Consider the following 16,702-nt stretch of genomic DNA (forward strand, 5'->3'; position numbering starts at 1 on the left):
TCAGTAGATCTTGATTTTAGCCAGAAACACCCTAAATGCAAGCAAATACTTAATTTATGAGCCAAACCTGTTTGTCTTGAATACAAAACTGCACTTTTGATGTCTTATTAACAAACAGATTTAAATAAGAAAGAAAGAGAAATATACATGTAACACAGCAAAAAAACTAATTTTTGTTCAAATTAAGTTGCTATATGACAAAATACAACTTTTAACACACAAATCCCTGTAACAGAAATCCTATATAAGTCTGATATAGTGTTGTATTTTATAATGTTTGTATTACTGATCCATATGACAGCAAATTAATTCAACCAGTACAGCCCTTGGATAAAGTTCTGATGACATCTTATAGTGTGAAATAAGAAGCTGATGGATGAACATATCACAGAAAACCATTACTACCTGCTAGGAATACAATGGTAAAAGTCACAACTGGAAAGTTTCTAATTTTAGATTTTGTAGTAGTCTTTCACTGTGTGAGTATGTGTGTGTGAAAAGAGGCTGGTTAGCAAACTGATATGCATTCCTCCCTGTAGAATGAACTGAAGACTTTGGTTTTTTGGGACTTCCAGCTACAAGAAGTTGCTGTAAGTCAGCAGTCAGCAGGAGTACGTGGAAACTTATACAGGTAAACATCGATTTGCGCCACTTCAATTTGCGCCAATTCAGAATAACGCCGCTTTTGAAACCAGCAAGTCAAAAAGTGAAAAAAATATATTTTACTATTATTTATAACGTTTTACAATGTTTCTCTTACTGATTCTTATACTAAATCATAATTCTTACATCGTTGATTTTGAATAAACATTATAAATACTGTCACCTAAATAGTTGCGAGATAATCTCCTAAAAATCTGCCAACATTGTGCAACCTTCACGGTGAGTCAATTGTGTTCAGCCTCATAAGGGAGTAAGGAAAAATGCGCTCAGTTCGCTTCTTGTTGACACATTGAATGTGCTGAAAACTGTGTGCTAAACGTGTTTGTGTTGTTGTTTGACCACTATTCTGCAGTAGCAACTGTTTTATATTTATAAATTGTAGAAAAGCCACCATGTCTGGTAAGAGAAGTGAATGTGTTGCTAAAAAGTTGCGTAAGTCTATTGCGTTAGAAGATAAGATAGACGTAATTCGTAGAATAGAAGGTGGTGATACCTGTCGTAATGTGTGCAGAAGTATGAAGTTGCCTCCTTCCACTGTCTATACCATAATGAAAAATTCATATAAGATAAAACAGTCAGTGCAACAGGCTACGAGAGTACGTGCAACACAAGTGAGTTATAGCAGAAGTAAACTTTTAGAAAGAATGGAGAAATTACTGTTGCTGTGGGTGGATGACATGAATCAAAAAAACATTCCCTTGACTGAAACTGCTATCACGGATAAGGCGAAGTCAATTTTTGAGGAACTTAAGTCGTCAATGTTTGGGTGCCAGGAACGCATGTGATTGACTTCCCATTGATTTACATTATAAAAAGAGTTTCAATTTATGCCGATTCCATTTATGCCGGTTCGTCCAGGAACGCATTCCCGGCATAAATCGAGGTTTACCTGTACATTATGTCGATAAGCAACCACTATAAATATTTTAGTATTCAGATGACAATGATAAATACACATACTAAATTGGTACGTAAATATGAAAGGTACAGACAGATCGAGAGGTTCTGGTAAACAGGGCAGACATCATAATTAAAAACAAGAAAGATAAAATTTGCTTACTGACAAACAATAATATCAAATATGAATGTCATACACAAGGAGACTAAAAATAAATTAAAATACAAAAATTTCAGTATAGAAATTCAACAAACACGGAATACAAAATGCTTTGTCCTATGGGTAATCACTGAGGCAAGGAATTGCAAATAAAGGACTAAAAAATCTAGAAACAATACTAGGAAAGCATTCAGTATATTCTCTACAAAATACAGCCATACTAGGAACAATGCACATAACACAGAAAATGCTACAAACTGAAACTAGAAGTCTGAATAGTAGGATTCACCACAGGTTCAAATGGAGAAATACCACAAAAAGAAAAATACTTATGACATGAGAATAAATAATAACAACAATAACATAAATTACAAATTAATAAGTGATCAATTACAGAGAATCATCTCAGTGTATAAGAAACTTCATGCACTACTTTTCAGACCATTTTTATTCATTACTTTGAGAACATTTACCAAAATATCCTTGCATAACATACCAATCAGACATAAATTCCCGTAACTCCATCCTCAGTTTACTGGTGCTGAGGTAAGAGAAGATTCTGTTTCACTAGTTCATACCTAAATATGATACTTACCTTAATGATAGTTTTCAGCATTTGCTTATGAACATCTGTAGCAGCATGTATCCCTCCATAAGCAAACAGGAATGCTCTGAAGAGTGTAAAAACGGAATTGAGAACAGCAAAGACAGCATACACTGTCAAGTAATACGAAACACTCCCTTCACTGGAATTCATCAATGCTTCAACACTGAAGAGCGAGGTGTTGGTTTCATTGTGAACATTTACAGAATCATGGTTCACCTGCAACATTTTGGAACAAAGGCATATTTAAGAACAGGGAGCTGAGTACAATACTTGGATGTAAGAGATAGGAAGTAACAGAAAAAGAGGAGAAAATTATGCGATGAACTTCACAATCTGTATTCTCAGCCAGATATTATTAAAGCAATCAAATCAAGGACGGTAAGATGGGTAGGACATGTGGTATGCATGGGTGAGATGACAAATGCATATAGAAAACCTAAAGGGTAGAGAACATTCTGCAGAGCTATGAATAGATGGGACAATAATATTAAGATGAATTCCAAGAAAAGGCCACGATTCATGCATCTCAGTGGTGGGTTGTTGTCAAATATGACACTGTTAAACTTCCATATTCCATTAAAAGTAAGAAATTTCCTATCTGGGCAACTGTTTCCTGTTCATGAAGGACTTTGCTAGTAAGTTACTGCAGTACATCTGTCTTACACAGAGTAGAACAAGGTTATAATGAAGCAAGAAATTTAAGGAAATTTCTCATAGTTGCCCTTCTATAGCAGGCATGAGGAAAGTAAAGTTCTGCACATTCTTAACTTAAGTACCAGATGTAAGTGAATGGACAGCCTCATGCTGCAACCACTTTACATCATCCTGGCACACAATGGTTAGGAAACTGGGTGGAATCCCAGAGCTGGTTTAGGCATGGTGGCAAAGAACAAATCCTGTCCCTAATAGAAATTGACCAGCTGACATACTATTCTGGCTTTCAGAGGAACTGTATGTTCACTTTTGGTGTTAACATAAAATTTTGTTTTTGTTTTATAGTATATTCTACTTTTCTGGCCTCTGCCTGCCTCAGCAGTGGTAATACCATTTTTGGGAAGGGAAGGCACCCATAAGACAGACTGTGCTACTCTTGATGGTAGGAACAAGTATCCTTATATTTCAGCAGTAGTCATCAATGTTTCTTGAAAAACAGCAGTAGAATTTCTAAGGACTGATCTCCTATTTGTCTCACACTGCACAGCAGAAATAATAATCTATAATTATAATTATTATTAACATATCTAAACATATTTATTTATAATACAAGAAGTAACACCTGTATGTGATAAAAGAATTAAAGGGACACCATAATCAGTCACAACAAAAATTTAAATTAAAAATATGTATAAAAGTATGTCAAACAATTTCAAATGAAAGAACTTTTGTGCCAGTAAATAATGGAACAAAATGTAAATGTAACTTACTTACCTAGTAAGACTGTGTGCAATAAATGCAGTAAAGTTCAATACAAACTATTTATCAGTTATTTAAATTCTGTATATAAGCACTCACCCAGTAACTGAGCCACCAATCTGTTATGTTCCTAGAGGACTGCATCAGAAGTATAGAAAGCAAAATGGCTCCACTAAGAAGGTATCCTATTGCTCTCAGGTATGACAGATAAACATTCATGTGAACACTTCCTTCTTCTCTCTCCTCTTCCTCCAAAATACTGTCTGTACTTGATGCTGTATCAGTATCACTTCTGATAATTTTAGCATTCTCTTTATGACTATAACTTGAATCACCAATGTCAAATTCAGAAGGTGAGAGATAATCATCATAATCAGACAGAATAGCTGTAGGTTTACCTACACATAAAAAAACTAAAATATAAAAGCAAGTCTTGCAACACTCACAATCATATCTAACAAGCAAAAAAAGTATGACAACTGAAAAGAATAAATCAGGTGTGTTTGAGAATCTCATCCACTCAGGACACTATAAGCATATTTTTGGTATAAACTGTCTTTACTAGAAGGTAACAACTAAGATGAATGGATATAAGGCCAGGAACAAAAGCAATAAGTAAACATTTTTACCTTGAAAGATGAGGAATTCACAAATACAAAAAATGCAGCCATCTTGAATTTTGATGTGACAAATATATGGTACTGAATGTAACATCATTATGCACTACTGGAATACTTACCCTGTTGTGTTATTCTACCATTTTCCATAACTAGAATATGGTCAGCACAGAGCAGGTACTGGATATGATGTGTGCAGAGGAATCTGGTTTTGGTGCGCAGAAGACCATTAATACACTTGTGAAATATGTGCCTGGCCACATTCACATCAACAGCTGACATGATGTCATCCAAGAAGTAAATATTCTTGTCCTAGAAATTAATTTATACTCTGTGATACATACTCAAGTGTTCTTTCCCCTCAGTTATCAAATGTTTTATAAGTGTTGCATTTTAAAAATCTTCATGTTACTCATGTTTCCCATCTTGAACTTTATTCATTTCATATCTGTAATAATAGCAAAACTTACCTGATACACAGCCCGAGCTAGTGCCACCCGAGCTTTCTGGCCTCCACTGAGAGTCACCCCACCATCACCTATACTTGTTATATCACCATCAGGCAGCATATTGAAGTCATCTACCAAACAGCATGCCTCAATAATGGACCTGGACAAAAACATAAGTGTTTCATTATTACTGTAAAAGATCTTGGTGTCTTGTTAGACAGTAAACTGTATTTTCACTGTCATGTAAATTGTGTTCATTCCCAGGCACTAAGGACCTTAGGGCTTATTCGTTTTATTACTTATAATTTTTCCTCTTTAGACAGCCTTGTTGTTTTATATAATGCTTTAATTAGGTCAAAGCCTGAGTATGCCTCGGTCGTTTGGAATAATCTTACACAGACAGATTCTAATAAATTAGAAAATATTCAAAGAAAATTTGCCAGTTTATGCAATTACCGATTTTTCCAGTTTAATATCCCCCGAAAATATGAACTGATCCTATCTACTTTAAATTTTAGAACACTTTATTCCAGACGACGACATCTCAATGCGTTATTTCTTATTAATGTATTTAAGGGCAAAATAAATTTCCATTCCATTATGGACACTGTTGGTTTACGTGTGCCGGCGAGGCAAATAAGAGAATTTTCTACTTTTAGTGTGAGCAGTGCACTAAGGCATAGTCCTTCAGCCAGGTGCGTCATCGCTGCAAATGACGTATGTAAATCTTTGGACGTATTTAGCATAAACATTGTCTCCCTTGAGCGAACGTTCTCAACAAGGGAAATGATCTAGCTTCATTATCTGTCTTTTTATATTTTTTAAAGTTTTACAATTATATTAGTGTTCCCTAGGTGGATTATTTGTTTTTATTTATATTCCTTCATTTTTTGCTCTGTGTTAATATTGTTTCTATTTTGGGTTTGCCTGTACTTGGCAGTTATATTTAATACTGTACATGTATAAGTTTAGTTAATCCGTTTGTGTAATATTATCCATTATTATTTCACTATTATTGTATATATTATCAGTGTTTGCCTGTTATTGGCTTCTTGCTGTTGGCAAACACGTAAATAAATTAATTGAATTGAAAAGATAAAAACTAGATACTTCTACAACCAACATAAACCTCATAAAGTCTGGAATAAAATTAATAATATGCAACATTAGCAAGGTACAATTTAGGGTACGTGTGGGCATACACCACAAGTTTTAAAATCACTAGTACTGAGCATGTTTGTATAGGAGTAACACTCATACCTTTTATTCAGGAGGTGCCCAGTCTGAATTCTGGTCATGTTACTGGCTACATGGGTTGAAATTATTGTGGTTTACCCCACTCTCTTAAAGAAAATGCTTGTTATAATTCCCTCAGAATTCAACATTCATGGTAATCTTCACATGTTTTGGTCAATACTGTATACTCAATGCAGTTGAGAAAGCACTGTTAAATAATCTAAAAACAAATCACTGTCACTAACACTACTAACAGATGTGTTTATAAAAAGTCACTATACAAATTCATGCATCACATTAACATGACTCATCTTTCCAGTCATCAAACCTAAGCATTTCTTGTAGTCAGAATCTGTCTACAAAACTGCCATAATAAAAGTTGCATATTTTCAAAGATCAAATTCTCTCTATGAAGCAGACTCCTTCATAAACCAAGAACCATTCATGTGTTTGATAAATTTCTCACATTTTATAAAACATGGAGGGTCCTTACTGTGTTCACAGGAGCCCAACAACAGATCTCATCTTAAGCCAGTTAAATCCAGTCCTCACCCTCTTACTCTATTTCTTTATGAAACATTTTAATATTATCCTCCTATACATGTTTAGTGGACTTCTCTTCAGTCCTTTCAATTAAAATTTTCTATGTAATTATAATCCTCCTTGGTTTGATAACCATATCTGGTAAAGAATACAGATTATAAAGCTCCTAATTACATGATTTTTTCTATCCGCCTGCTAGTTACTCTTTATTATTTTCTTCTTAGTACTTTGTTCTCAAATTTCCTCAATCTATGTGTTCTTTCCATAAGGTGATAAAGTTTCAGACCCACAAATCTACCACCACAGAGAACTTCCAAACTCTGTATTGAATGATCAGGGTGAGTGTTAACAAAAGGGAATTACAAGTACCAAGATAGGAAGGTCTCCAGTGATCAACAAATTTAATGAAAATTTGTCAATTAGTTTCTACAATATCAGGAGACAGATTGACAGGTGCAAACATGCAACTCCATGGGATTACTAAGAACAGACTGTGTTCCTTGATAAAAATTACTTTCTTAGTAGAAAAACTCAAACTCTTGGAGTCAACAATGTAAATACTGGAATGTCAAGAGAGCAAACAGCTTAGATGTTGATGACAGAGCATTGTACATTGTTTTGAACTGTGATCTAATGAAACAGCCAGCTGTATAAATTACATGAATATCTTACTTGTATTTATTGTGTTCAAATGATTTCCCAAACAGGATGTTTTCTCTTATAGTGCCCCTCTGAAGCCATGGCTGCTGAGTAACAAACCCAAAACCTGTAAAGTTAAGACAATGTGTGAGAGTTTCAAGAGATTCACACAACAGCATGACACACAAACAGTTTCCTAACAAATGTAAACCATTTACTGTACTATATGCCTGTCAGCATTGTTGCTGAACTGTCTGTCTGTTGTAACAGCTCAATTTCTGCTCAACAAATTTTCATAAAATATCATATTCAAATCTTTTGACATAATTTTGTGTAGCCACTTCAGTTGTTTTAAGTTTTATCAAAATCTAAAAGCCAGAAATTGTGGTTTTCTCATACCACTATTTTTTATATCTCCACTTTTTATCACTGAATTTAATTTACATTTCATAAATAGCATTTTGATACCAATCTAAAATAAAATTTGGCACCAATAGACTTCTTAAACATTTCTTCTTGATAAAGGCAGGCAACTCAAAACTGTTATGGCTTCGCATTCCCTCAATATGGGGGAGGGATTTTCATGGTTTCCTCAGTCCTTCCAAGCAAGTGCCAGGCTGGTTTGATATCATGATTGCAAATTCTTGATTCTTTTCTATTCAACTGTCAGATCAAAATGTTTTACTGTTTCCTAACAGCCAGAATGTAAGACAGAACATAAAAAGTTACAGAAAGCATTGCAAGGTGTTGTAAAGCTGTAATCACCACCACCACTGCCATCATTGTACTTATCATCAGTGCCATCATCATCACCACCATCATTGGAATATTATGCAATGATTCTGGCAAGTGATCACATGTTTTACAAATTATCCATGTTATTAATCTGGTAGGGGGAGGGAGGAGGTTGAATTTCTGTTCATAAATGGTGCCATTTTTCCTAAGGCAAACCCTGACCTGTGGAACCAATGAACACTTTTAGTTCATGCAACTTATTATCGAAAATATATCAAATAAAGCTCACAACAGACATTTCTCACACAGGCTGTCTGTTGTGTTCCTAGAAAATGATCCACACTATCAAAACTTAAAGTACATAATGGATGGAGATGTTGCTCTATATTTTTATGACAACTTAATGTTTTTTATAATTAAAATAACATTATAATATCAATTTAGTGTATGTACCTACATGTGTCTGATGGTAGATGATCACAGCCTACACTAAAATAAATTGTTCAAATGTACAAGTATGGTTTGTTTCATATGTACTACATAATTTTATAACACTATATTATAAAGTTTGGTATGTGCAAGTGTCAGGAACTGACACTGCAAAGAAGACCACAAAATTAAACACAGAGCCTCACACTATTAACACATTTTGTTTCACTTAGTTAAAAAAAGTATTAATAACCTTTTGTAAATCATATTTGGTCTCATGAGATGACATGAAATAAGATCAGAAGGGGAAGACATTTAAAATATTTAAGAATAAAATGTACAAATCCAAACGTACAAATCAAAATTCCATAAATGTCAGTTTCCTTAAAGTAGACTTCTTTATCCTGTGGATCCAACCAAACGTCTGGTCAGAGGTAAAGCCCCAATAAAGGACCAAGGCTGTGATTACATGCTGGCTGGTGAGGCCTAGTGAGAACCTCATTGTGAACAGTAAAATACAACACTGAAACACTGGAATAATGGATCCAAGCCATATCACTCCATTAAGAAGCAAGCATATAACCACATGAGCTATGGCATAATATTGTTTTACTTATAGCATTCTGTAGCTGCCTCACCTTTATCAAGATCAGATAGTGCTATGATACCAGATTCCTTGTTCAACTCTGCAAGAAGTGCAGATAACAGAGATGACTTTCCTGTCCCAACAGCACCCATCACTCCTATGAACTGGCCCTAAAACAACCCATCATCTAGTTTAACAAAGTAAATAGTAACTCTGTCACAATTAATTAGTTTGATCAGTCTGTAATTTCTTGATCACCAACTTCTTCTTGCCAAATTATTGGTCAAGGAACATGTTACATGCAGACACAGGGATGAAGAGACAGACATGACAAAGCTAACATGCATATTTTTGCAACTTTTAGTTGTGAACATGTGTAAGATTAGGCACTTCTCATTACAGGGATGAGATTCTGCTACATCCAGTAAGTAATGTGTGAGAAATGAAGACATTTACTGAAGCCATCATGAATGTTATGTCTGACATAAAGATGATTGTCTTCTGGGTTGTTGCATCATGAAGTCTGGTAGAAGTGTACTGACATTTGAAAGATGCATGGTACCTCCAAAATGAGCGCAATCACTTACTTATCACCTTGACAAAAGATACTGCAAGCACATCTAAACCAGATTACAAGGTACAATAACCCAAAAGACAGTATCTTCATATTCACTTCCATAAGTACCACAAATCTCACTATGTCTGACATGTCACAACCACTAAAATGTGATAAGCCAGCTATATTACAGTGTTAATTAATTATTCATTACATTGTTCTCATATCTTAATTGTTCTTGATATACTGGCTACACAAGACTTGTTTATGAGTCAGCAATTCATCTCTTTGTTCTTTCACTAAAAGAAAAGTATTCTGAAAGAACTTCTAGCTATAGGAGCATGACTTATCTTTCACTCTTTGGGCTCCCTTTCCTGATGTGCGAGTAAATGAGAAGAATGTAAAGAAAAACACATACAAGCATTTAAGCAACAAAAGTAAACAGATAAAGAAACAAGAAAAAATGTAAGAAACAAGTGATAAGGAAACAAGGCAGGAAGAAAATAAACAACAAATCCACAGTAATTAAGTAAATAACTAAATAAACAAAACACTTCAACTTGAGAAAAGTAAAAGTCATTTAATTTCTGATATAGGTCCAGCTGAGAAGATTGAATAATTTCATATATGAATAACTTGTTTCATTGAGTAAGTATAAACTGACATTTTACAGAAATCCTAAAAATTAAGTCTGATATATATATATATATATATACACACACACACACACACATACGAGGTGCGATCGGAAAGTTTCAAGACTGCGCCTATAAAAACCCGTACACTTATCTCAGGTATTAAATTCATCCATCACCCGCGAAGTAGTTCCCCTGGGAGTGAACACAACGATCCCAGCGCCGCTGCCAAGCCTGGAAGCATCCCTGGAAATCTTTCTTTGTCAGCCTGTCAAGCACCATCTGCGAAGCTGCCTGAATCTCTTCTATCGTCTCAAATCTCCTTCCCTTTAGCTGAATTTTCATCTTTGGGAAGAGGAAGAAGTCACACGGAGCTAAATCCGGCGAATAAGGAGGGTGCGGGATGACGGCCATGGTGTTTGAGGCCAAAAACTGCCGAACTTTGAGAGCGGTGTGCGCTGGCGCGTTGTCATGATGCGTCGCATGTGGAGTTCTTTCTTTAGAATCAGCTGACAGGTCCCATAGCCTATCCCAACAATGTCGCACAAGTCGTTGATGGTACGACGTCGATCTTCGTGAATGGCCTGCCGAATCTTCGTAACATTTTCGGGCGTTGTGCTCGAAGATGGTCGTCCAGAACGCTCATCATCGACAGAGGTTCGGCCATTTTTAAAACGTGAATGCCACACAAAAGTTTGTGCACGACCCATTGCGGACTCCCCAAATGCTTGCTTTAGCATTTCATAGGTTTCCGTAGCCGTTTTGGCGAGTCTTTGGCAAAATTTGATGCACACGCCATTCCGAAATCGCAGGAGGGTCAGTGTAATGCACTACCAAAACGCCCGTAACTAAGAAACAAATGCTAATTCGATGATGCCGGCTGGCACACTGATTCACTATGAATGTAGGCCGCACCCCCTAGCGGCAGAAGCTCGTACTACATCCGGTAGGCCCTCTATTGACACAGTCTTGAAACTTTCCGATCGCACCTCGTACACATACTGTTCACTTCTTGAAAACAGAATGCAGTAAATGTGTCCTTCCATGTAAAATCATACACCACGGATTTTAACACATCATGTGGTAGAGCTTAAACCACTTTCCTGATACTGACCTTGTGTTCATCCAAAGTAGTGGGCTGTGTCTCAAATACATATATGACTATTCAGATAACCCCACAAAATGTTGGGAGTTGACAAATCAGGAGATGCTGGCAGTTAGTTTGTCACCAAACTATGAGCTTAGACATGTGGAAACATTTCACATAACTTCTTCATACTCATTCATGGAGTATGTGATGTAGACTGATCTTGCTGGAACCACAAAGCATGGTTAAGTCTGTGGCCCACCCAGCCTCCTAACCAATGGGTACCAGGGTCCTTTCTCGGGGGTTAAACGTGGCCAGGGCGTGACAATGACCAGGTTAAGAATGAGTAGGAGTTATATCACCTCTCCCCCCAAGCCCCTACACGGTGTACAGCAGGACACCTTTACTTACTTACAAGTCTATCAGTTTCAGGTTTAAGAACCATTTCCAGCATATTGCTGTACAAAGGTGCAATCAGTTATGGTCAGATCATGTTTATCTTCAGAAAAATAAGGTCCAATTACACATGCAACTGAGATAGCATATAATACTGTAATTTTTGGAAAACAAAGTGGACATCAACGGAAAACCTCTATATTCAATAAATTGTTGTATATGACTAAACACAAAAATATCAGTCTTCTCTGCCAGACCCTGTACATTTAGACACAAAATTTCATAAATTCATTCAGTCAGAGCAGTGTTAAATGTGCAGATAAATATGTGAAACATTTTTGCAATATTTCCTTCAATATCTTCAGTTGGAAGAATCAGCCTCAGCCAAGTGCATGCATAATTTTTGCTTCCTTGCACCTTCATCTTTGGGGCATGGCATCTGTTTCAACATGGTTCCTCTCTTCCCCTCCTCCTGCCCACTCCACCTTGTCCCCTTTCCTTTCCAGCCCTGCACAGTAAACTGTGAGTTGTGTCTTGTAAACAGGACAATGACCCTTGTACCTACCACCGAGGTGAGCTTCTCACGCAAAATTCTGCATAGGTCTTATCATTCTAAATTCCCTTTGATTTAATTTTTTATAACCACTTATATTTCTATTATGGATTTATGGTCAGCCAACATCTGACAGTATGAGAAAACTTACATACTTACATCAAGCATATTATTTAGTAGTGTAGGTATTAACTTGCATTCCATTTCTATATTTAATCATTACTTCCTGGTCAGAATGAAGTTAAAGCTGTGTGCGAAAATTATATTGAAGAGCTATATGACAAGGCCAAACGACTGGATGAGAAGGAGATGGAATTGGAGCCAGAAGAAGAAGTAGAAGAGGACGACAAAGGTGCAGAGATACTGAAGAACGAGGTAGAGAGGGCCATAAAGGATATGAGAAGAAGAAAAGCTATGGGAGATGATGAAATCCCATCGGACTTATTGAAAGAACTTGGAGAGAAAGGAGTGAAGGTTCTTACTAGACTTGCTAACAAGATATACACCTCCGGTGAGTGGCCCAAGGACTTTCTGGAAGTAACAATGATTCCATTACAGAAGAAAAAGAATTCCAAGAAGTGCGGCGATTACAGGACCATCAGCCTAATCTCACATGCGGTGAAGATAATGACTAGAATACTGACTAAAAGACTAGAAAAGAAGATAGAGGAAGTGATGGGAGACGACCAATTTGGATTCAGGAGAGGAAGAGGAACCAGAGATGCCATCGGAGTTATGAGAATAATTTCAGAGAGAGTTCTCGATGTCAAGGAAGAAGTATGTGCCTGCTTCATCGACTGGAAGAAGGCTTTCGATCGAGTAAAATGGAAGAAATTAATGAGGATCCTACAGAGAATTGGAATTGATTGGAGAGACAGAAGACTAATCAAAAACCTGTACATGCAGCAAAAAGTCAAAGTGAGACTGGACTCAGGAGACACCAACAGCGTTGCGATAGGTAGAAGTGTAAGACAGGGATGCTGCTTATCACCAATTCTTTTTAACCTGTACGGGGAATGGCTTGCCAAGGAAGCTCTGGAGGGAACAGGAGACTTCAAAATTGGAGGAAGAGTGATAAAGACTGTAAAGTATGCAGACGACTTAGTAGTATTGGCGAAGGAAGAGGAGGAATTACAGAACATGATGGACAAGTTAGTGGAAACAGGTAGAGAGTATGGAATGGAAATCAACATTGAAAAATCAAAGGTAATGAGGATAGCACCGAGAGCAGAACCATTGAACATTGTAATTGGAAACCAACAGATGGAGAATGTGGAGCATTTCAAGTACTTGGGAAGCATAGTCACGACGGACACCCTATGCACCAAGGAAGTAAAAGCAAGGATAGCCATGGCCAAGGCAGCTTTTGTCAAGAAGAGGATACTTCTCACTAGCAAGTTGGGCTTGGAGATGAAGAAGAAACTAGTGAAGTGTTACGTATGGAGTGTCGCGCTGTATGGAGCAGAGACTTGGACACTCAGGAAGAAGGAACAGAAATACCTGGAGAGTTTTGAAATGTGGTGTTGGAGAAGAATAGAGAAGATCAGGTGGACGGATTGAGTGACCAACGAAGAAGTATTGAGGAGAGTCAATGAGCAAAGAAGCATTCTGCAGGCGATTACACGAAGGAAAGCTAACTGGCTGGGACATATTATGAGAAGGAATGGATTAATGAGTGATATCATCGAAGGCCAGGTTGAAGGAAAGCGAGGACTGGGAAGAAGACTGATACAGCTAACCGACGACCTTAAACAAGGAAAGAAGATGACGTTCCAGGAATTAAAGCGAGAAGCCGAGAATAGGGACAACTGGAGAGCTCTTTTTGGGCAGAGCAATGGACCTGTCGTAAGACAGAACACATAATAATAATAATACATTATAAAATACTCTTTATGTTAGTTGATTTTCATGACTGACTGAGTATGGGCATGAATATAACTTCTTGTGTAATTCTCTATGCCTCAGAACCTCCCAAATGCTAAATGGAACCAACATGGAGGTAAATTATGCAGCTCAGAAATAAAACTTCAAATATTCCTACCTTGGTGACTGTAATGGTAATGTTTGTAAGCATGAACTTAGTAGGGGCCTGCACATCTTGACTTTCTTCCTCAAGAGTTTGAGTCTGTGACACTTGGTTTTCTTTCTCAGTTGACCTGTAGCTGAAGAATCCATTTTTAATGAAGACAACAAGTTCAGAATTGTCTTCAGGTAGAGCAGTATAATAATTTTCAAGGTCCATGTCGTATAGCTAAAACAATTTAAATTAAATAACACAGGGTTTTAATTCACTTCTGAGAGAAATTGGGTATGATTTAAGAAAAGCATGAATATATTCCAAGATGTAACCCATGTTTGTAACCAAATAATAACATATACAGCATAAAATTAAAACATCTCAAAAAAGGAAAACAAAATGTTAATTTTTAAATGAAAGAGTTTATTTTTTAAAGAAATTAGTAATGGGTATTCGCTTCTAAGCTTCCTTTCTTTTCTTTGTGCAAGGTCACAACAGCACCTAAGAGTAGTATGTCTGTAGCAAATGACAACATAAAATGCATAAGGTGCCTGATGGAGGAGTGTGATTCATCACACTATATGCTGAGTTGACTGCTGAAAAATTTAGCATTCCAGCATGGAATGTCAGATAAAATGGAATGTCAAATAACAGAAGGTTGGCCAATCGGGACTCTACTGTACTACATTTTTGGATTTTGTTCATCAAAAAGAACACGGTGTTATGAAAACTGGATCTGTATCCTGTTATCAGGTGAAACGGTGGGGTGTACCTTTTCCATCCAGAAAAGCTGTAATGGATCTAGCTCCCTATCTTAGAAAAACCAGAGATTTGAATCCCATACAAAGCAAAGTTAATTATCACATGCAGAATGTGCCAAGACACTGATCAGGGGTTAAAAGTACAAATTTGCCAGGTAGCAGAAGAACAGGTGTCATATAAAGCTTCATACCAGCCATGTTAGTTCCCTAATGGTACAGTTCCCATGGAACACAGTTTCCAGAAGGAAATAACCTATTGTGCCCAGAGGGAAGCCAAAACCAAAGGAAAATTCTAGAAACTTAATTAAAGTCATGGTGGTGTAACTCCTTAAGATCTGCTGATGCCTGGACATTTTAGTCTATGACAAGGCCATGTAGGCACTTGGGGGAAGAGGACATATAGCTCCTATTCATTCCTAACCTCATTATCATGCCCCAGCTACGCTTCACCCCCGGGAAAGGACCCCAGTACTAACTGGATAGGAGGCTGGGTGGGGCCCATAGCTGGTATAGACATAGAGGCCAAAGGAAAAATCCTCTGCCCTTGTTAGGGATCAAACCCCAGTCATACTGTCAGTAGTCAGTCACTTTTCTGACTGAGCTACCCTACCTCCCAAGACAAGGAAAGAAAAGAAAAACATCAAAGTGTTAGACTGAAGTGATAATTCAAATTCACAATCTAACTCCTAATACTTATTAGTTGTGTGTCATAGCTTATATACATTCCTATTGGCTGTGTGTTGCAGTACCAGACAGCAGAACCATTAAATCCAGGAGTTAAAATCTGGTTGGCAGCCCCATACTATGGTGTTTAAATTCCTTAATCCTACATGATAAAGGTTAAATTGTCTAGACATGACAAAAGAGACATTTTTACTGACAGAGCAATATATTTCATTCATAAAAGAGGAAGGGATAATTGGCATTATTAAAATTGTAGTTCTTATTCAACAGAGTACAGGCAAATCTTACCTCCAGTAGCCTTTGAATTCTTTTAAGGGAGACCCAAGCTTCAGTAAGGCCATTTAAAACCCAAGGGAAGGCATTCAATGGCCCAATCAACATGTTCAGCAGAGCAATACTGGTAAAAACCTGAAAACATAAAAACCTTGTAGCCTAGTAATTGAATAAAAATTCTCCTGTGCCAAAACACATAACTGACACATGAAAATTCATGGCTTTATTACTGCAACTTTTAATTGCTGAATCATATTTATAGCAGTCTGAGGTTTTGTACTCTGCAATAACTGATTTACTCTGATGGAAGGATTCAAGAAGATATTTTAACCTGAATATGGGGTATTCTGAACATGGAGAAACTTAAATGCAACATAGAATTCTCACTGTTTTTAATCCACTTAGTCTGAAAAAGTATATTCTTACAGTGTCACATACATAAGAATGTTTCATGTGATTCCTTTGTTTTGGTTTAGCTTGGGCCACAACACAAAATAAATATGCACTTATAACATTATTTTCTTCCTAATGCTACCAATTATATAGTATGGACTTTTCTCATCCTGTCCTCTTCTCCTTCACTCAATTTCTTTCTTCCATCTTCATCTACAGTAAGGAGCAATGATGCTTCATGTACTGACACCTACTCATGTCATACCTTGTTTCAATCAACAAGGCTTGAAAGATAGTCACAGAAGAATAATTATGTAACTACTGCTGGCACACAAAGCCTGTCAAGAGGCACTGAAGGCAGCAGTGACCCTGC

At 36.8% G+C, this 16,702-nt stretch overlaps 1 protein-coding gene across 5 annotated transcripts in view; it reads right to left on the reverse strand.

Annotated features, from left to right (window-relative positions):
* Positions 1-16,702, reverse strand: part of LOC110832061 (ATP-binding cassette sub-family C member 10) — a 48,363-nt gene that overhangs the window by 15,448 nt on the left and 16,213 nt on the right. For 4 of the 5 annotated variants that reach the window (XM_022068690.2, XM_022068691.2, XM_022068688.2 and 1 more), the window contains exons 10-17: positions 15,952-16,071; positions 14,243-14,452; positions 9,027-9,144; positions 7,258-7,351; positions 4,828-4,966; positions 4,480-4,669; positions 3,840-4,138; positions 2,316-2,543 (exon numbers count right to left, since the gene is read on the reverse strand). In XM_022068690.2, coding sequence (XP_021924382.1) covers positions 2,316-2,543; positions 3,840-4,138; positions 4,480-4,669; positions 4,828-4,966; positions 7,258-7,351; positions 9,027-9,144; positions 14,243-14,452; positions 15,952-16,071 — 1,398 coding nt within the window. The remainder of the gene's footprint in view (positions 1-2,315; positions 2,544-3,839; positions 4,139-4,479; positions 4,670-4,827; positions 4,967-7,257; positions 7,352-9,026; positions 9,145-14,242; positions 14,453-15,951; positions 16,072-16,702) is intronic. The other variant, XM_022068692.2, reaches the window with a different exon arrangement.

This window comes from Zootermopsis nevadensis, unplaced genomic scaffold, assembly GCF_977971745.1.
Source record: "Zootermopsis nevadensis isolate Lab colony 2312 unplaced genomic scaffold, Znev_1.0 Znev_ptg000020l, whole genome shotgun sequence".
Lineage (NCBI taxonomy): Eukaryota > Metazoa > Arthropoda > Insecta > Blattodea > Termopsidae > Zootermopsis > Zootermopsis nevadensis.